The 21,488-nt window shown below is 51.8% G+C and overlaps 1 protein-coding gene, 1 long non-coding RNA gene and 1 other non-coding gene across 3 annotated transcripts; 2 read left to right on the top strand and 1 right to left on the bottom strand.

Moving 5' to 3' along the window:
- Positions 1 to 989: 989 nt before the first annotated feature.
- On the top strand, positions 990 to 18,697 carry PRPH2 (peripherin 2). The gene is made up of 3 exons (XM_037052862.1): positions 990 to 1,840; positions 11,729 to 11,975; positions 15,874 to 18,697. The coding sequence occupies exons 1-3, from the start codon at positions 1,260 to 1,262 to the stop codon at positions 16,084 to 16,086; spliced, it is 1,041 nt and encodes a 346-aa protein (XP_036908757.1). The 5' UTR covers positions 990 to 1,259; the 3' UTR covers positions 16,087 to 18,697.
- LOC118991565 (uncharacterized) lies at positions 6,838 to 9,180 on the top strand. The gene is made up of 2 exons (XR_005067445.1): positions 6,838 to 7,816; positions 9,127 to 9,180. It is a non-coding gene; the product is annotated as an uncharacterized LOC118991565 (long non-coding RNA).
- Positions 9,429 to 9,533, bottom strand: LOC118994482 (U6 spliceosomal RNA). Its single transcript, XR_005068059.1, has one exon. It is a non-coding gene; the product is annotated as a U6 spliceosomal RNA (small nuclear RNA).
- Positions 18,698 to 21,488: the final 2,791 nt, after the last annotated feature.

Raw genomic sequence — 21,488 nt, 5'->3', positions numbered from 1 at the left:
AAACAAGGAAGGGCTCAGCATAGGAGCAGCAACAGGAGAGCCTGGGCTGCCTCAGCTCCCTGGGAAGTCAGAGCAAAGGCGGCCTTGGAGACAGGACCAGGGGGTCAGCCCGGGAGGAGCTTCTACTGCCCATTGCTCCCCAGGTTGCGAGTCCCACGGAGATACTTAGAGCAGATGCACGGGTGATGGGGAAAAAGAGGGAGAAAGGGAAGGTGTGGATGTGGTCCTGGGAGGCAGAGGGTTTATTATTGTTTTAGTTTTGCATTTCCCTGTTTTCTACTTGGATGGAACATCTTTTCCAGATCATTGGACTTTTCAAGTTCTTTTGTTATAAATGGTTTATTCCTGTCTTTTGGCCTGTTTTTCCATTTGATTGTTAATCTTTTGATTGTGAAATTATGAGAGTTAAAAAAACAATCTTGCTGCCCTGGCTGGTGATGCTCAGTAGATTGAGTGCTGGCCTGTGAACCAAAGGGTCACCGGTTGGATTCCCAGTCAGGGCACATGCCTGGGTTTCGGGCCAGGTCCTCACTAGGGGCTGTGCAAGAGGCAACTGCACACTGATGTTTCCCTCTTTTTCTTCATCCTTTCCCCTTTCTCTAGAAATAAAAAAATAGAATCTTAAAAAAAAAACTTGCTTATTATATTTTTTTGGTCATTGGCTACGTATTGCAAATGTTTTCTCATAATCTGTCACTTTTCAACTGGAAGAATGATGTCTTTTGACCACAGGGAATTTTGAATTTTGAAGGAGCTTTAAATTTTGGCCTGGAAATGTGCTTCTGGGGAGACATGCGGTCTGAGCCAGACCTCAGATCAAGCCCCTTGCTCTGACAAGTCTTTCTCTCCTGCTTCTCCAAGCCGAACCCCCGCTGTCTGCTGCAGTGTGTTCACCGAGGCTCCCTCTGAGAATGTTTTGAAACTGGCAAGGCTTTATCTAATGGGATAAACCTGGCTGAAGAGATTTGCAAGACGTCTTATGGATCCCACTTTTAATCTGCTGCCTTCAGGCTGTCCCTTCTTGGCAGGGAAGGGAGCTGCAGGAACCACCCGGAGGACCGGCCCCTTCACCAACTGTGACTACTGAGTTAACGAGGGTCCCAGGTGAGGGGGTCAACATGGGCAGCCCCCAGAGCAGCTCCCTGCAACTCAGCCTATCTGCACCCTTCCCACAACCCTGAGTTGTCAAGCCCTGACCTCATTAAGGTCGCCAGAGGCAGCCGTGCTGTGGGAGATTGCCCCGACTGCACCCTGCAAGCATGGCGCTTCTGAAAATCAAATTCGACCAGAAGAAACGGGTCAAGTTGGCCCAAGGGCTCTGGCTCATGAACTGGCTGTCCGTGCTGGCTGGCATCGTCATCTTCAGCCTGGGGCTGTTCCTGAAGATCGAGCTGCGGAAGAGGAGCGATGTGATGAATAACTCAGAGAGTCATTTTGTGCCCAACGCCTTGATAGGGGTGGGGCTACTGTCCTGTGTCTTCAACTCTCTCGCCGGCAAGATCTGCTATGATGCTCTGGACCCTGCCAAGTATGCCAAGTGGAAGCCCTGGCTGAAGCCATACCTGGCCGTCTGCGTCCTCTTCAACACTGTCCTCTTCCTGGTGGCCCTCTGCTGCTTCCTCCTGCGAGGCTCCCTGGAGAGCACCCTGGCCCACGGGCTCAAGAACGGGATGAAGTACTACCGGGACACGGACACGCCCGGCAGGTGTTTCATGAAGAAGACCATCGACCTGCTGCAGATCGAGTTCAGGTGCTGTGGCAACAACGGCTTTCGGGACTGGTTTGAGATTCAGTGGATCAGCAACCGCTACCTGGACTTCTCCTCCAAAGAAGTCAAAGAGTGAGTAGTCTCCCGGGTCGGGGTCAGAGCTCTGTGGGGACAGGGAGCCCAGTGTCTTCTCCTCCGCTTTGGGTGGTCTCTGTGCACAACTGACTAATGTGCACATGAGGATGTGCTTGGTTGGACCACATGGGGTTGGCGATAGTCGAACATTTTTGATCTATAAAGACGGCAGCTTCATATGGTTCAACCCGATGTTTGGCTCTGGTGGGAGGAAGGTGCCAAGTCATAAAGCTGCCAGGATGGGCATTCCCGGGGAGAAAGACCCAGCCAAGAACGTGTGTCTGCTTCACACAGCAGACACTGGGCGTCTGTGGAGCACAGATGCTGAGATGCTATTTGGCTAACTTGTCTCGTTCACTCAACATACACGGATTCAGTTCGGAAGCTTAAAGTTCCTTGTTAGTTCCTTTTCCACACACTTTGGACCCTGAACATCTACTCCCGAAGCGTCTGTCCTTGGCTGTGGCAGAAAGAGCAGGGGCCGGGCGGCCAGGACGTCTAGGCTGAGTGTGGCTCTGTTGTTAATAATTAGCTGGTGGCCGTGGGTAAGTCACTTGCCTTCTGGGCCCTCGTTTGCTCGTATTTTTTTTAAAGATTTTATTTATTTTTTAAAGAGAGGGGAAGGGAGAGAAAAAGAGAGAGAGATAAACAACAATGTGTGGTTGCCTGTCATGTGCCCCCAACTGGGGACCTGGCCTGCAACCCAGGCATGTGCCCTGACTGGGAATCGAACTGGCGACCCTTTGATTCGCAGGCTGGCTCTCAATCCACTGAGCCACACCAGCCAGGACTGCTCATCTTTTGAATACAGGCACTGGAATAATCTTGGAGGTCACTTCCCAGGTCTGCCTAGAGCCTGGCATACAGCAGGTGCTCGCTAAATGTTTACTTCTTAGGTCATAGTGGTTCAACTCAATTAAGTGTTCCTAAGGCACTCTGGGCACGTGTAAATATAAAACCCTGAGGTGGGATGTCGGGAGGTGGGGAGGAAGAGGACCTAGCCTTTGAGCTAGAGACTCAGCTCGTGTGTGGGCGCTCACGCTCTGCTCTCGCAGTGGAGCCTCCATCACGGGTCTCTTGTCACTCCCCAGGGAGAGGGCCGCCTGCCCTGAGCCTCTTCTTTCTGTCCAACCCGACCTGTGCCCTGGCTGAGCGAGAGGCGCAGCGGACCGTCCGGCGGGTTTTCCTGTGAGGAGGGCTGGCGAGCCCAGGGACGTGCACACAGGGTGCTGGGCGCCCTGGCAGCAGGGCCTGCCTGAAGCCCAGACAGCCCACCACTGAACGCGAAGGCTGCACCGCAGCCGGTAGGTGGTCAGACTGAAGGCCACTCACTGCTGGGGTCCTCTTTTCTTTCTTTTTAAAAATTTATTGATGAGAGACAGAGAGGCATCTATTTGTTGTTCCACTCGTTTATGCACTCAGTGGTTGATTCTTGCACGTGCCCTGAGTTCAGCCTTGGCGTGCTGGCACTGGGTACCTGGCCAGGGTAGCATTTTCTTTCCTCTGAGGGTGGGGATTACTGCTACAAATCCCTAGTCAAGGAGACACTTGTAAACTGCTCTGCCCTTCCTAGGAGACAGGCCTGCAGAGGCAGCACAAGGAGCCATCATCTGTGTAAGTTTCCCGAGGAGGGTGTGAAGCCAGAGGGACAAGCAGAATTCCTGGAGGTGGGGGCAGGGGAGGGGGGATGCTGATTCCAGAACCAGCCTTTGTGAGCAGATGAGGGGCTTTGTGCCCTTCCTGCCATTTTTCTTGATTGCCTTCTGCACCGGGTCAGTCCGTAGAGAGATTTTGAAGTCTCTCTGTAATCCCCAAATCCCCTCTTGTCCCAGAGCAGAGAAGATCCCCAGGCTGTCCCAGGCCGGGTGGTCAGCATATTCACATTTTTGGGGCAACATTAAGCTCAGTGCTCCTCACCAGCTGGACGGTGTGAAACTATCTTAACTTCACTGATTGAGAAAAAAAGCGTCTGTTCCACACACACACAAATTGGTGACAGCGTAAAGAGAAACAAAAACAGGAAAAGAAATTAGAGTCACACTGTCATCCACAACTAAATGTCACTAGCTCGAGGGATTTTCACATGTCCTCCTAGTCTTGTTAACGTCGACCTAATAACGTACATAGTGCAGCCATGGCATAAATACACCTGAGTGCCCGGCTCTGTAATCTGACAGTACAACATTTACATGATCTTCAAAACCGTCACTTTTCCCAGCATCGCTGAGGTATCACTGATAAATAACATTGTGTGAGGTGAAGGTGTACATCGTGTTGATTCAATGCATTTACATATTGCAAAAGGGTCACCCCCATAACCTTGAGGCCAGCACCTTTGTTATGTCACGTAATCACTGCTTCCTTTCTGAAGTGCACATGGAAGACCTGCTCTCTGAGCGACCCTTAGGAAGGTAGCACAGTCTCGTTAACTACGCCGCTGTGCTGCACGTGAGAGCCCGGACCCTGTTCGCCTCACAGCTGGACGTCTGTGCGCTTTGATCAGCGTCTACCGTCCCCCCCGGCCTCTGGAAGCCGCCATGCTGGTCTCTGCCCTGAGAACTGGGGCTTTTCGGATTCCATATACGGGGGCTACCCTACAGTATTTGTCTAAAACGGTTTTGCTTAGCGGTTGCATAATATTCCACTGGACAAGCGGACACAGGCAGACATTTCAGTCGTCCTTATTTGTTGCTGGCTTTCTCGGCAGCATCCTCTGGGCTAGAATTCTGAGGAAACGAAGGCAGACAGAGCAGTGCTGGGACCTCGCAGGCAGGCAGGGCAAGGGGCAGTGTTGTCTGTCACTCAGATCTTTTTTTAAAAGAATTCTTTTTTTCCTCTTACCAAATTTGGAGGAGCAAGCAAAAGCCTTGACCCTGAGGACTCTGGGAGGTGATCCTAGGAGCAGTGAGCTGCTCACAGAATGGAAATCTGGGGGAAAAAACGCATCAGGATTCTCTAGTGACACTGGTACTGGGTATGGCCAGTGTCCGGCACCCATGACCTCTGGTCATTTCCGCAGGCTCTGCCCCTGGAGCGCCTCCTTCCACCCAGGGCAATGCACACCTCGTCGGACTAGACTAGAGAGAGCGGAAGTGCTCAATCTCCAGCATTTGCAGTCCAGCTTCCAGGAGGAGGAGCTGGGCTCCTGCCGGTTTCCCCAGGGCCTCCCTGGACTCACCCCTCCTGCTATGGAGCTCAAGGGCTCAGCAAGCACAGTGGGGGAGGGGTGGTGGTGGAGCTGGTTGAGTTGTGGAGATTTCTTAGGTGAATCTTTTAAAAATATATATATTATTTATTTACTTATTTATAGAGAGGGAGAAGGGAGGGAGAAAGAGAGGAAGAGAAACATTGATGTGCGACAGAAACAATGTCCATCTATTGCTTCCTGTGTGCCCCTTTCTGGGAGCCTGGCCCGAACCCAGGCATGTGCCTGAATGGGAATCGAACCCATGACCTTTCGGTTTGCAGGCCAGTGCACTCAGTCCACTGAGCCACACCAGCCAGGGCTCTCTTAGGACAACCTTTAAGACTAAGGACTGTGTTCTAAAGCCTCCGGATCTAAACAATGAGGTCAAATAGGAACGCTCAGAGGTTTTTACAAGAATTTACAAGCCTTTTGGTGGCCCTGTCCCTGGCATGTAGCCCCGTGGCAGCACTTCCCCTCAGCCTGCCCGTCCTAGGCTGCCAGGCAGTCTGGGTGGGAAAACGTCCTCATTTGTTCTGTACAAAACCTCTCCTTGAGTTGGTCCGAAGGTTGTGGGTTATTGTTAAGCTGATTAACAAAACCTCTCCTTGGTGGGGGCGGCTTGTAATTGTTTTAGGAGTTTTTGCCTTTATTTGTAGATGAGAAATCTAAGCCTCAGAGAGACTAAGGGACATGCCAAAGAACTCACGGCAGATTTTTTTTAAAGCAGCTTTACTGAGATATAATTCACATAACATACAACTCACCCATTTAAAGTGGGCAACTGAATGGTTTCTGGCACATTCACAGAGTGGGTGTGCAACCAATTCCACAGCCAATTTGAGAACATGGTCATCACTTCGCAGAGAAACTCCACGGCCTTCAGCTTTCGCTCCGCCATCTCTGCCCTGCGGGGCCTACCACCCACTTCGGGTCCCCGAGCCTCCCTGGTGGGTGCACCTCACTTGAGTGGAATTGTATGATACTGTCCTTTCGGGGCTGGCTACTTTCACTAGGCGTGACACTGTCGGAGTTCTTCCGCGGTGCAGCAGGTGTCAGAACGTCACTCCTCTCCGGTCCGAGGAACACACGCCCGCAGCTCGGAGAGCCGGTTGCAGGGCTGCTCCTCCCACCCCCTTTCCTATGAGACGGGGGATGCTGACATTTGCCTTCGTGCAGGTCCCACAGCGCATGAATCTGGTTTCTGACTGACCGGAACCTTGGGGGTGGGGGTGGGAACACTGCCTCGTTGTCCTCCCTCTCCCTGTCTCTCTCTGCCTGGTTCTCCACTTTCTTCTCCAGAGGGACAGGTGTGGCTCGGACTGGGTTCCAGTACTTCTGTGCCAGGGTCTCAGATAATGGGGGGTGGGTAGCCCCACCAACACCAGACACAGCCTCCCTGGGGCTGTGCGCTAACCTCTTGCTTCTGTGTTTACCCGCCTGGGAGTGAGGGGCAGTGTGTGAGAGAGTGTGTGTGTGTGTGTGTGTGTGTGTCTGTCTGTCTGTCTGTCTGTCTTGGAAGGAGGAGTGAGTCTGGGAACGCTGAGTCTTCAGAGCTAGGTCTGGATTTGTAGTTCTCGGCCAGTGCTCTTGGTTTTTGCATTTTCAACCTTTATTACAAAAAACTTCAAGCATTCTCAAAAACAGAGAGATTATAATGAATTCCCATCACGGAGGTTCAGCAAATACATTTTGCCTGTCTTGTTTCATCAACACCCATCCTAGACATCGTTTCCCTTTACCTGCAAGTGTTTGAGGAGGCGTCTCTTCTTTCTTTTTTGTTCTTTTTTCAGTCCTCACTTAAGGATATGTTTATGGATTTTAGAGAGAGGGCTAGGGAGGGAGAGAGAGAAACTTTGACTGGCTGCCCTGAACCCACCCTCTAGGCCCGTGCCCTGAACAGGGTCCACCTGCAACTCTTGATGTCTGAACGACGCTCCAGCCAGCTGAGCCACGCTGGCCAGGGCCTGTAGGAGGCATTCATAAGGGTGGTTTCTTTGTTTTGCTTTTTATTTTTGCTTAACATATGCACAATATTAATCACAATCACAGCAACAAAATTAACATCAATATCATCTAATACCCAGACTCTGTTCAATATTCTCTGATTGTCTGAAAATGTCTTTTCCAGTTGGTTGTTTGAATCAGAATGCCCACTGAGCCCACACTTTGCACTCGGTTGGTTGGTCTCCTAGCTCTGGAAGCTCCCTGAGGGCAGGGCGGTGTCTCCCTCAGAATGGGGCCCAGCTCAGTGTGGGGGAAGCAGGCCCGGCTGGAGGCTGGGGCTTCCCTGGACCCCCAGCTTGGGACTTCTTGGGGTCCCAGCTCTGGCACTAGCCCTTGCTCCTGCGAGAAGCATCGTCTTGTTTACTCAGTGCTGCCCTGGTTCCAACCACAGATTAAGGCCCCACGCAGCCTCTTAAGACAAAGCCAGGCAAAGATGGCTCCTTGGGGGGAGAGCTGGCTATTTATGGCAGCATAGTTCCGAGGCTGCAAATCTCGCTCTGCTCAGGCTCAGCAGGGCTTGTAGGGTCTTGGTACGACAAAGCCTGTGAGCTAACCCAGTCTCCCATGGCCAAGCCACATGCGACTCAGGAAAATCATCAGGTCAGCGTTTGCCTGGAAACGCCAACACAGTGTGGTCAGTGAATCAGTGGGTCAGGAAGGAGAGCCACATGGAAATGCGCACGGCCGAGGACAGGAGCGGGGCAGCAGTGTCACTGTTAACGAGTTAGATCCCAACAGACACTAGCTACCGACACCCGTGGAACCTGGGTGACTCAACCTCTGTGAGCCTCAGTTTTCTTATCTGAGACACGACAAGATAAGTACCTGGCAGGGCTGTGGTGGAGATTAAATGGGATAACGCACACCGAGCCCCTGGTGCCGCAAGTGCAGTGCACTGTCCGTGTTTCTTGTTTGGGGTAGGCACAGACAGGAAGTCCTGAAGGTGGTCAGGGGGCACAGGAGAAGGGGGAGGCACAGAACTGCCCTCAGGGAGCCCCAGTCTGAGGGGAGACATGGCCTTCCAGAAGGCCACCCTGCAGACTGGAGGTCAGACTCTCCCGACTTCAGCCCACAGAACTGCAGGTCTGGCCTTCATGTCAGATACACGAGGCAGGTCTGCAGGCTGTAGCCGGCTTAGGGGCACCCGGAGACGCTGAAGGATAGGGCACGGTGGACAGGAAAGAGCTGCTGGGACAGGGGTCACGGGAGGGAAAGGCACACTTTCTTAGGAAGTTTAGAAAAGCCAACTGGCAGGGAAGACCTGAGAGACACTGAGGAAACTCTGGAGGGAGGAGAGGCCAACTGTTCTGGGCTGGTCCTTCCACTTCCTGTGTGGCTCTGGGTGAGGCCCTGCCTGCCTTGGGCCACTTCCTGCTCTGTGGAACCACCTGGAAGTTTTTGAGGTCCCAGGGAGATGGCCCTAAGTGGGGCGGAGCCAGCATTCTTTGGGGGCCTGGGTCAAAGTGCATTCACTGCATTCTTATACAGCCCCTGGGGGGTACGGTTATCCCCACCTCACACAGCTCCCAGAAATGAGTCAAACGCAGATCACGAGTGTGAGATGCCAGGGGGACCCCGGGAATGGCCCACGTGGGACACTATACTGGGCAGCCTGCTGGTCAGGAAGAGGGGTGAACAGCATTGGAGGTTGGACGCCTGGCCTTGAGGAGGTCGTGTCAGGGCTGGTCTTGGGGTGAGAGGCCAGTGTCTGCGCAGCTGCACCGGGGCTCCTGGCCCCGGGGACGGGCAGGCGCTGCTCACGTGCAGTCAGTGGGGCTGGAGTGAAAACTGCAGCCGCTGCTCCCGTGGGCTGACAGATGTCCAGCAGTCCCCACTGCGGCTGGTGGTCAGCTGTGCTCACAGCTTCTTCACAGTTGGCCGAACCCATGCCACCCACTCAAAAGCGTCTGGGCCCCGCGACGTAACGTCACAGCTGCTCCCTGAGGGCACAGAAAGCAGTCTCTGGCTCTGAACCCCGCCCACCCCGGCCCATGACCCCACGTTCACCGCTTCCTTACATGTACCGGGCACTCTTTGAAGCCTTTTTACACGTATCCTTTCACACGATCCTTCTGTCAACTCCAGTTTACAGGTGAGGAACCTCAGGTTTGGCGAGGTTAAGGAACGTGTCCAAAGAGACAAACCGGAAATAAGCCCAGGCAGCCTGCTCTCATCACATGGGCCGCGTGTTCCACAGGCGGTGGGTCCTTTCCATGGAGTGGAACTCAGTGTAGAGATATGGTCATCACGACCCAAGGAAGGACTGTTCTGGAACCAAGGAGGCCACGTTGCACGGAGCTTCCATAAAGTCTCAGTCGCACTGGGCAGCAAAGGGCAGTTCACTGGAAAGGAATCATAGTTGGATTTTTTAAATTGTCTCAAGTTTTATCAAGTAAAAATACAAAACGCTTCACGAGTTCGTGTGGCAGCCTTGCGCGGGGGCCACGCTCACCACCTCTGTGGTTCCCATGTTAGCACACGTGCTGGTGAAGCCAGCACCACCAAAGGCTCTTACACAGGCTGAGAGACACTCAACTTCGCTCACAAAGACAAAATGGGAGTGGGAACGTCCCTGAGACACTGCTGTTTGTGGACCAGCTTTCGCTTCTGTCATCAGACCGGTGTGGGGTTGGCTGTGGGGGCAGGCTCTCTCCAGTGTGGCTGGTGGGGGGCGGGTCACCAGACGGGCCCGCCCTCCGATGCAGGAGTGCCTCTTCTGGGAATTCACCCTCTAGATACAGTCACAATACACAGAGGACCCACGTCCGTGTCTGTATTACCAGGAGGGAAACCCCAAACCTCCATCATGGGGCACTGCCCAGCGCCCTGCTGACCGCCCGCACAATGGAGACACCGTGCAGCCCATTGAAAACCTGCAAACACCCCCACTGACATACACAACATCTCTAAGCCACTGTTAAGGGGAAAAACCATGTTTCAAATAGCATGTATGTAGTGCTGCCACTTGGGTAAAGGCAAACCAACCAACAGTATAGGCAAGAGCGTCTGCAGGACCCGTGTCTGCCTGTCCCTGCACGAGGCCTCTCTGGAAGGATGGACACGCTGGCCACAGTGGGGGCTGGAGGCCCAGGAGTAAGAACGAGGGGGAGACTTTGTTGTATTAGGCAACAAAGTTGCTTATTTATTTATTGCTTTATAATAAAGCAAATGTTTAACACATTAAATCATTAAATGATTTTTTGGTAGAAATTTCTCAAGAAACAAATTCAGGACAAAAATTCTGCTGGTAGGTAACAAAATAATCTATCATTCCAATTCCTTCTCAGTGAGATGACTTGACCCCGTGAAACAGGACAGCGGTTGGGCAGGTTCACTCTCTCACCGAGAATAAAACGGCTGTGTGACTGTTGCTGTTTTTTTGTTGTTGCTCTACGGACATGACTAGGACATGTTGCCATGGTTGAATGTGAAGGAGCTCAGTGCTGCCGTCTTTAAGGGCAGGCGTGGGACGAGTCGTCAGCACCTGAAACACAGCGCGGCTCCAGTACGTGGCTGCCAACCAGGACAAAGCAAGCAGGCAGGACGTCTGCCCTGGTCGGCCTCTGGCTCGGAGCCGCTGTGTCTCCGTCCTGGGACTTATGGATACGCTCTTGCTCTTAGAAGTTTCATTTAGAGATTAAAGTGTTTTCCCAGCAAGTTAATAAGTTAAAACGTAGAAAAAACTGGTAAACAAAAGAATCAGGAGATTTTGTTTAGAAGCTAAACATGAACATCTTTTTCTTTCAGGGTATAATTATTTCAAGGCACATTGTTGAAAACAATTTCTATTTTAAACAATTACAGGCTTTCTATTCTTGTGTTATAAAAGTCTGCCACTATTATGGGATGCATTGCTCACATGCAACTTGAAAGCCTCTTTTCTTACTTAAGATAATATATACATGATCAGATGTGCAAATCTGAAGGGAGCAGCTTGATGGATTCTGACACGTGAAGACCCTGGGCAACCTCGCTGGGGCCAGGCAGAACACACCCCGCCCTTCGGACAGGGAGGGAGACCTTTCATGGCAAAGACATCTCCTGTTTTTGAATTCTGAACCCACGTGGATGTATAATATGCTCTAACCAAATATACCATAAATACAGACATTACGTGGGCTGCATCTTTTAGGTAAGGAAGCAGCTCCCACCCACTCGGACAGAGTTCACTCGGACGGTGAGCAAACTGAGGGCGAGGACGCCTGTCTTGGGCCTCATCCCCTGCACAGGCCCTGGAAACACCCACTGAGCAGAACTGATCTGGCCGGAGGGTGTCTTGGCCCTGTGACTTGAAAGGGAGAGGAAGCTGGAGACAGGGCTGGGGCTAGTCTGATGGTCACAAATACTAGGCAGAGTCCTGTTCCACGGTCACTGCCTGTCCTGTTGCTCTGACCAGCCTGCCATGGCTCTAAGAAATTGTTGGATGCCAAGGAGATTGGATGACCCCCCACATCCCCTATTTACTGGCTTCCTGGTTTATCATCTATCTCAACTTTCTCGAACGTAAGGTCCCAGAAGGCAAGGACATTGCTTCTCTAGGGTCACGGCTCTACCTTCAGTGCCTAGAACAGCGACTGGCACATAGCAGGTACACAGGGAATGAATGAATGAACAGTGTAGGCGGGGGATGGGAGGCACAGGCGGCTGGTGAAAAGTCTGAGAAGCCCCCCTCAAGCTGGCTGTTTCTCCTCCAGTCGAATCAAGAGCAACGTGGACGGGCGGTACCTGGTGGACGGCGTGCCCTTCAGCTGCTGCAACCCGAACTCGCCGCGGCCCTGCATCCAGTACCAGCTCACCAACAATTCAGCTCACTACAGCTACGACCACCAGACGGAGGAGCTCAACTTGTGGGTGCGAGGCTGCAGGGCCGCCCTGCTGAGCTACTACAGCAGCCTCATGAACTGCATGGGCGCCGCCACGCTCCTCGTCTGGCTCTTTGAGGTAGGCTCCGGGCCTGGGGTGGGTGGCCGGGGAAGAAGGCGCCACTTGCTCCATTTGCATTTAAATGGGTGGAGTTCGGCCTGGACCACATGCCCCTCCCTGCAACCAGCCTGGCTGTGGGTCACGGAGGCCAAGGCTTGAACTCCGGCTCCTCCACTTTCTGCTTATTTCTGTCCTATCACTTAAAAAATAACTCACTGAGCCCTGGCTGGTGTGGCTCAGCAGACTGAGCGCCAGCGCGCAAACTGAAAGGTCACTGGTTTGATTCCCGGTCAGGGCACATACCAGGTCCCGGGTTGGGGGTGCACAAGAGGCAGCCAACTGATGTTTCTCTCACACACTGATGTTCCCTCCCTCTCTTTTTCTCTCCTTTCTCCTCTCTCTAAACAAACAAAATCTTTAAAGAATAATTCATTGAGGTGAAATTCACAGGATACAAAACTAACCATTGTGAAGTGAACAATTCAGTGGCAGTCACAGTGTCATACAGCCACCACCTCTGTCTAGTTCCCAAACACCTCCATCGCCCCACAGGACACCTCGTGCCCACTGAGCAGTCACTCCCACCCCCCCAGCCCCGCAGCCTCCAGTCTGGGGTTTGTCCTCGTGCATGTCATAGAAACAGGATCACAGGAGGCCTGTCCAGAAAGTACGCAGCCCAGTGATACGAAAAACAGAGACATTTATTGAAGAGGACACAAGACACAAGAAACATTGTACAGAGGACAATGACGCCTCAGTCCCCTTCAAGTAGGCACCTTGGGGCCTCACACAGTTCTCGCAATCACCATCAGCTGTCCTGTCATATTTTCCTGAATCTCACTGACGGTGTGAAATCTCTTTCCTTTCAAAGGTGATTTTAATTTGGGGAAAGCCCGAAGTCACAGGGTGCTGAATCTGGGCTGTAGGGGGGCTGAGTCACCTGGGTGATTTGATGTTTGGCCAATAAACTCCACATGAGATGTGATACACGGGTGGGTGTATTGTCGTGACGCAGCTGCCAGTCACTAGTTGCCCATAGCTGTGCTCTGAGTCATCCAAATAGTTTTCGCAGAGGAATGTTCAAACTTAAGGCAACATCTGATGCAGATTCATCGCTCTACGCACTCAGTCATTTTGAATGCGATGGCCACACAGTACACGTGCTCACTCAAGTGTACTTGCATAAGGGAGTGCTGTCCACCGCCCCCACCGACGAGGACAGTGAAATGGTCATTGCTCACACATGCATGCTCCACTCCACTCCCCTTGGCTGCATCGCTGGGGCTGTGGGCGAGCCCTACGCGCACACCATTCTCATTACAGTGACAAACAGCTGGACTTTTTCTGGACAGACCTCATACACGAGGTGACCTTTTGTGTCTGGCTGCTTTCACTTTGCATGTTTTGGAGGGTCATCCTGTGCCTCCACTTTTTGATCTGAAGTCTTGGAAAGTTTTTTAACCTCTCTGTCGCAGGGGGCCGACAGCGCTTAGCTGTGGGACACTGGGAGGCAACAGGAGATGACATCCAGTAAACAGAAGCCACGTGGATTCACAATTCTCTGGGGATGTCAGTTGCCATTTACCTGTTATTCCAATTACTTGTGGCTTCATCTTATCTCAGCTGTTAAGCTTAATTCCTCCGTGTAGCTTCAGGGCTTAGAATGTAGCAAGCCCTCGGTGAAAGCTGAATTCACTTATTGAAGGGATTTCTCAAACCTAGCCTCCTCTGGGTGCTGTCCCCGGTGCTGAAGGAGAGGGTGGGTGAGTGAGTGGTAGTGAGAGAGTGTGGCTTAGCTCCTGCTCTGAGCTAAGAGCGGACTATCAAAGCCCCAAATCCCAGATGTACACAAGCAGAATCATTAGGTGGGGAACCTTTCCATCAGAGCAGATTCACCAAGAGGTTCTTCAAGTAAGTCTCTTAGTAGTACGGAAATTCTTGTGTAGCTGCGCCCTCGGCTGAGAAACCCCAGCACATCACACTGGCAGGCCTGCACTCCCCGGGGGGGGGGGGGGGGGGGGGGNATCACACTGGCACTGGCAGGCCTGCACTCCCCGGGGGCGGGGGGGGCAGCGAGGGCTCCCTTTAATGCTGAGGCAAAGTCTTGGGAATGAGTGTGTGAAAGTAGGGGGGAAACTTACTGCTAGAAGGCTGGAGTTCCACTGGCTGCCTCTCAGTTCACCCACCTTTCCAGGGACCTAGATGCTGCGTAAGGTGAGAACCAGCTCACTGTGAACGGGGAGCTTGAATGCCCCTGACTTTAACTGGAGGCCTTTGGTGGACAGAGCTTTGTGGTGGGCATGAGGTGGCTGGGCTAAGATGGAATTTTGCCCTGAGCCTTGCCCTCCAGGAAGGACTTGGAGGGCTTCACGATCCAGTAAGGAGAGGACATCTAACTCATGAACCCAAGGGAGAACGATGACCAAGTGCAACATTCAGTGCTAGTGGGCCTCCTTCAGGAAAGCGGGAGGGGATCTCAGTGGGTAAGTTTTTCCACTGTTAAAATGTTAAGCTTTTACCCTGATCAAATGGCTCAGTCAGTTGGAGTGTCATCTTGTGAACCATAAGGTGGCAGGGTCAGTACCTGGTCAGGGCACACACCCAGGCTGTGGGTTCGATCCCCAGTCGGTACATGGACAGGAGGCAACCAACTGACGTTCCTCTCTCATATCAAAGTTTCTCTTTCTCCTTCTTCTCTCTATAAAATCAATAAAAAAACATATCTTTGGGTGAGGATTTTAAAAAAACACAAAAATTTAAACCTTTAATTGAAAATACCAGTAACAAAACCTCAAAACCCTATTAGTTGCTGTTACCATCACCTACCATAATTGTAAAATATCCCTGGAGCATTCGCTCAGCAGATGTTTGCTGAGGCCCTGCCACCAGCCGCTGCTGCTGTAGGGACACTGCGTGGAGGAGATGGGTCAGGGCCGATCCTGGCGCCCAGGGGGCACGCTCCGGAGTTGGGCCTGGTTGTTTCACAGCCTCCTGTACCCTGAAAGGAGAAGGGTAAGACAGCAAACAAGGAATTTGTGTAGAAACAAGTGGCTAGCACAGCATTTTATTAGACAACTGAAAACAATACTTGCCACGCTAATAACTGGTCACAGCCGACACCTCTCTTCATCCTCACTGCACCAGGTGCCGCGTCCTACATGGTCTGAAGTGTCACAGCACACAGGCAACACTTCATCTGAAAATTCACAAGCCAGAGGAGTGAACAGAGGTTTCCTGGTCACGTGGCTGGCTCCGTGCCAGAGCTGGGACCTGAACCCGGGCATTTTGGCCCCAGGGTGTGTCCCCATGACTACAAGTGAACAAATCGGAACAAATCACCCATTCACCCCCACACCACTGAAGATAACAGAAGTACAGGAAACCACACAACATACTGTTTGCAGAAAAGGTGGTCACTTTTGAATTCCTTCCAGTAAACAGTGAATACCCAGTATGTGCCAAATAATGTGTTTGGAGCGGGAGTGAGTGCAGGAAGGAGGAGCTCAGGCCCAACGCCCGCAGGACAGAAGAGGCCTGAGAGGAAGGGAAGGAGAATGAGGAGCAGGGACACACACTGAGGGCTGAGGCTGAGTTAACAGAGTGTAGAGAGGAACGATGTTCCAGGCATAGAAAACAGCATGTGGCACAGGCTGGGAAACGGAAAGGCTGGGGTGCAGTGGGATTCCCGAGAAGCAGAGGCCAGAAAGGGAGAAGGGCCGATGAGGCTGGATAGGGGCAGGTGTCCTGACTGCCCAGGCCAGGCCGAGGTGGGCAGACCCCCCCGAACCTGGCTGTCCAGAGCCCGTGTTATCTGAAAGACCCCAGCTACGAACAGGCCAGTGGTTCCCATGGTTTCCTGAGCGCTGCAGCCCCCGCTACTTCTCCAAGAGTTCTAAGTCTCCTCTCCCCCCACCAGGTGGCCGTCACAGTTGGGCTGCGCTACCTACACACAGCCCTGGAAAGTGTGTCCAACCCTGACGATGCTGAGTGTGAGAGCGAGGGCTGGCTGCTGGAGAAGAGCGTGCCGGAGACCTGGAAGGCCTTCCTGGAGAGCTTGAAGAGACTGGGCAAGAGTAACCAGGTGGAAGCCGAGGGCGCAGATGCAGGCCAGGCCCCAGAGGCTGGCTGACGGCCCCAGGGTCCCTGCCCTCCCAAACACTGGGAAGTAGTGGACTCCAAGAAACACGGACACTCCCCGTCGTCCAGTCTGAATCTCCCAAGGAGAGCGGCCATCTTAGAGAGACTCTCCTTGATGGTGGGATTGAAAATTTAGAGTCCCTAAAAGCATTTGGCAAACGCTTGTTGAAGGACTGACTCAAAATATGAGTGACTGAGCCCCCAGGCCCACTGCTGTGGCCAGGTGCTCGCGGTGGCCTCTCAGCGATGCCCATGCCCCAGCCTGTCTCTCTCCCAGCACCTGAGTTCATTTCCACCCGAGGCTACCAGCTGCATCTGAGGTCCATGTCCCTTTGATGAGTCTGCCATTATGAATTCCACGCTGCTTCATCCTACATCCAAAGTGTTGCTAGGCACAAAAGCACAGGGATCTGAAAAAATGTACTGGCCATACTGTCGTTTAAAAAAAAAACGCCAAGGTTGTCAGGTCAGCCCTTTTGTTTGTTTGATGGTGGAAGGCGGGACACGGTGACACTCATTATAGGAGTGACGGACTCTGTGAAGCAGCAACAGCACAGAAGGGGGGCGAGAGCTTAAAGACAGAGGACTATTTCCTGCCACTGAAAATGCAGTTCAAGGCCTGCTTTTGTGTCTCATTCCCTTGCCCTCACTTAGCCAGGAGGGAGCCACGGCTAGAGAAGTCCAGGCGCCCAGCCACACCCAGTCCAGGCACGTCCCAGCCACACCCCTGCGCGGGCCTGGACGACTTCCTCTGCCGTCTGTGGTGGCCCTGGGTAGGATGGCCTCCCTTCTGCGGAGGAGGAGCCACCGTCAGACAGGAGTCCACCCTTTGGAGACCAGGCCTCAGCTCTTGGGGGCCTGCACAGGTGGCCGTGTCAGCTGCCGTGGACGACACTAACTGTCCACAGTGGAGGGCAGAGTCCTCCGGGAGTGTCTTCCTGTTCCCACCGCCAGAGAGCCCTCCTCCCGCGCAGCCGTCAGGACCGCCTCTGCATTAAAGACTCTCCGAGACCGCCCATCCTCCTGAGCTAGCAACCTCGACACAAGTTTTCAGTCCCTCCAGGAAAAGAGAAAGGAAACTTTCTTTTAGTTGAAGGAGAAAATGATTTCAGTACCATCCTGAGTTTGCCGTGTGGAGAAAATAAGACTTTTGGTGCTGTCAGGGGTTTGTTCTGGGGCTCTAATTCTCCCAGGGTTAAGACCCATCAGAGATGCTTGGACAGTGGCAGACTTTGGTCCCAGGCTTAATCTGACTTCGACGGGGAGCATTTCAATGCTCCCCATTGAAAACGCTGGGGCAGCCACCTTGACAGGCGTTCCGGGCCCTCTTCCCACTCAGGAGTGCTGAGAACTGCTGCGACCACGCTGCTCTAGGCCAGATGCGTAACCACACTGTTGGCAGCTGTACAACAGACATTAAAAATTATGTTGTATGCAAACCACCTCTGCGTTTTGTATGAAAATGCCTGTCTTAACCTATTCAACAGCACCTGTCCCAGGGCCCCCAACTCTACCGGATGTTAACAAAACCTACTCTGCCTCTGAAAGGAGGCGCTGTCAACGGTCAGGCAGCTGCGTTGCAATGGCATCCGAGTCACCGCTCTCCCTCTTGCTCTCTCTTACCTGCAGAAACGGTGACCAGCAGGTTATCCAAGTTATCTCACCATTTTGCCTGGGCCAGAGCTGAACTGATCCAGTATTTTAATGTGTGGTATCTTAATTTAGTGATACACGTAAAAACGGCAAAACATTTTCTCCCCTGCTCTGGTCAAAACATATTTAACCAAATAAATATGAGTCTCGGTGGGGCCAGGGCACAGGGCAGACGTGAGCAACCTCAGGATCTGGGGGCTGTTGGGAGGACCAAGGAAAGCTGACCCTCCATTTGTATGCAAATGGTCCAGAGCAGACTGAGGGTTGGTCCAGAGCAGACTGAGGGTGAGCTGCGTTTAACACGTCTTCTCAGGGAGCCATAGTGGCCAGAGAAAGCTGGCCCATCTCTTTTGGTCATCTGCCAGTGTGTGGCTAGACCCTGGTCCCGGGTTCTTCCTTGTGCCTAACTCCAGTCTTTCCTTGGGCCAGTACAAGTTCATTCTGCCCAAGGGACTCAGCCAGTTCTCAAAGTCCTGCCAGCCTAGCCCTGGGGTAGTGTGAGAGGTCAAGCCAGCGTGGTAGGACTTTTATTTTCAAAACACTTACTCCACAGTGAAGAATAGGGAATAACTAGTTATTCTGAGTATTTAGGAAGGTGAGTGTCCTAGAATTTGTGGACTTAGCTCAATAACCCACAGCCTCTTACTGAGCCAGCCGCAAATAAACCCCGAGTAACCTCAATACGGGTTAATAAGATTAGCTGCTTGCTCTGCTCGCTGCCCTGCCCCTCTGGTTCCGGGCACTTGTTATGCTAGGCCAAGGCTGCAGCTTAGCCTGGGTCAGGGTGGGATGGGGTGGGGGGACCAAGGCAATTAAGAGTCTCTGACTGGCTACTAGATAAAAAGATAGCTTTTCTTCTCATGAAGATGGCACCCAAAATGAAGAAGGAAGCCCCTGCCCCTCCCAAAGCCAAAGCCAAAGCTTGGAAGGCAGACAGTCCACAGCCACAAAAAAAAGATCTGCGTGTCACCCTCCTTCTGGAGGAGGCCTAGGATACCGTGGCTCCAAAGGCAGCCCAAATGGCCTCGGAAGGGCGCCCCCAGGAGAAGCAGGCCTGACCACAGTGCCACCATCAGGTCCCCCGGAACTACCAAGTCAGCCATGAAGGAGACGGAAGACAACAACACACTTGTGTTCACTGTGGAGGCCAAGGCCAAGAAGCACCAGATCAAACAGGCAGTGAAGAAGCTCTCTGATATTGAGGTGGCCGAGGTCAACACCCAGATCAAGCCCAATGGAAAGAAGGCCCGTGTCTGACTGGCTCCAGACTATGACGACGTTTTGGTTGTTGCGGACAAAAGTGGGATCTTCTAAAGGGAGTCCATCTGGCTTGTTCTAAACAGACAGCTTCTGACAGTGTGGCCAGCCTGCAGCACTGTGTGTTAGGAATAGCAATGTGGGGGAATAACACGCTAGTCCAGGGAGAGGGGGTAGCTTCCCAATCCTCAGTGAACTTGAGATCCGCTCAAAAGGAGGATACATCAATCCTAACTGCTGATAGCATCCTATCTTGTCCTACGAATGGAGGATGAGTATAAGCAGTAAAGTTAAAGAGGATGTTGTACAAGGGTGGGATAGAGTGGGTGAGGATGCAGGCGTGTCCAACCGCGGCCCAGGGTGGCTATGAATGCAGCCCAACTCAATGCTGCACATTTACGTAAAACCCGTTTTTGCTCATTAGTTTTTGTTAGTGTTTGTGTATTTAATGTGTGGCCCAGAGACGCCAAAAGGTTGGATACCCTGAAACTGTGAAGTAAAACTCACAGCTATTGATCCAAGGGGAATGAAAACTGGGCACACACAATAACCTGAAAATGCAAGTTTCCAGTGGCTTTATTTACAATCAACAAAAATCACCCAAAAGTCCTTCCCCTGGTAACTGCATAAGCATTACCCGGTGAGCAGACACCCGAAGATAAATGATACATGTGTTGCTGTTTCACGTAAATCCACGTGCTACGTATGCACAGGAATGTGGAATGTGATTGGCAACCAAAAGAAACATGGATGACTGTCAAGCGCATGTCTTCTTGTGAGAGACTGGACTCAAAAGGCTACATCGCATTAAGGGACAAAAACAACTTAGTGATTTTCGGGAATCAGGATGGGGGAAGGGTTAACACAAAGGGGCATGAGAGAGCTTGGGATGCTGGGACTATTCTATTTCTTGGTTGAGGTGGTTCAACAAACCTCAAAAACACCTCACTTGAAAAACAAGAGGAAGAACACAGATGTGTACCCCATAAGCACAGACAACAGTGTGGTGACGGCCAGAGGGAAGGGGGATGTGGGGACTGGGAGGAGAGGTAACGGGGGGGAGGATGGAAATATCTGCAGTAAGGTCAACAATAAATAAAGAACCACAGTATGGGGCGCAGCAAGGGGTGTGTCAGAGGGCACAGCAAATCCTGAACCAATGACATCAGCAGCAGGGGGGCAGGGAGCCGAAAGGAGTGTGTATGACAGAGGCAGCACAGTGGACACCTGCCTGTTTCAGTGTGATGCTTTCTTTTCCAGAGAATTTTGAAAGTACAGCAGAGCTCTCACAGGCAATGCCTCCCATGCAAATACAGGACACAGCTTCCCTCCTCCACATCTCTCTCATTAGCAGCAAATGTCTGGCGAGTGTGTAAGAACAAGGACCAGGATCAGGTAAAAATGAGCAAGAAGAGCTGAAACCTGGAGACAGGCCTTGGAGCTGGGAGGAAGTCCAAGTGCCTGTTTTCCCAGTGGCCTGAGGTCTGTAATGGTTCAGAAAGGTCACGAGCTGTCACGGCCAATGAAGATCAAACTTAATCAGCTGAAATGATGATCAAGCTTTCTATGGGAAGGTCAAGATCATTTGGCTAATGGCCATACCTGACACTAATAATATAAGCATCTTAAATTTAAAGCTAATACAGATGTCCCACTTTATTTGTAGCAAGGTGACATGCGGAACACTTCCTGGTATTTAAGTGCGTGAAACAGAAAGAAAATGCAGACAGGCCCAAAGTAATGTCAACACCTAAAGCATTTATTTGGATATCTTTAAACTCTTTACATATGATACATCCCAAATTTTACAAGTTTTCCACAGATAGTTATAGCCAATTTATCAAACAGATATGATTTTCCCTGATATGGAAAGCATGTTACATAAACATTTTCCACAATAAACATAATACATGCGGAACAAATCATAAAGATCATAAGATGATTCCTTAGGGAGGGAAGACAATTAGGTTAATGGTGCAAACATTATTTCATCTTCCAAATTTATCTTCTCTCAGCCTCTGACACTGTCAGAGAATGAAAGCCAGGGACACCCTCTGCTGACAACAGCCTTCTGTGACATCAGTCCGGACGGCTGGAACAGGGTGACCTGATGAAATGGTCACGGTCCCTTTATGAGGGAGAGACATGGTCTTCATCATTTTAAATTCAATCTTGGTGACATTATTGAGAAAAACCAAAAGAAGCTGGAATTAAAAGCTAAAGGAACAGGAATATGACACTGAAATAATTGGGCTACCCGCAGCCCGAACCGCCAGATCTCACCAATGGGAAAGGGGGAGAGCACTGTGTCTGGTTTGGGTTTTCTTCCTGTTGGGTGAGGGTCATCCTTTCGGAAAACTACGTTGGAGAATAAACAGTGAATGCAGCATCTGCACCCCCATTTATTTTAGCGTGAGGCCTGGGTTTCTAATCTTCCTTCTGGGTACACTGCTGAGTGTACAAAGCTGAGTGCAATGGAACTTT

Source organism: Sturnira hondurensis, unplaced genomic scaffold (genome assembly GCF_014824575.4).
Source record: "Sturnira hondurensis isolate 20B ecotype Veracruz unplaced genomic scaffold, ASM1482457v3 Scaffold0000880, whole genome shotgun sequence".
NCBI lineage: Eukaryota > Metazoa > Chordata > Mammalia > Chiroptera > Phyllostomidae > Sturnira > Sturnira hondurensis.
This window is presented reverse-complemented; position numbering and strand designations above follow the sequence as displayed.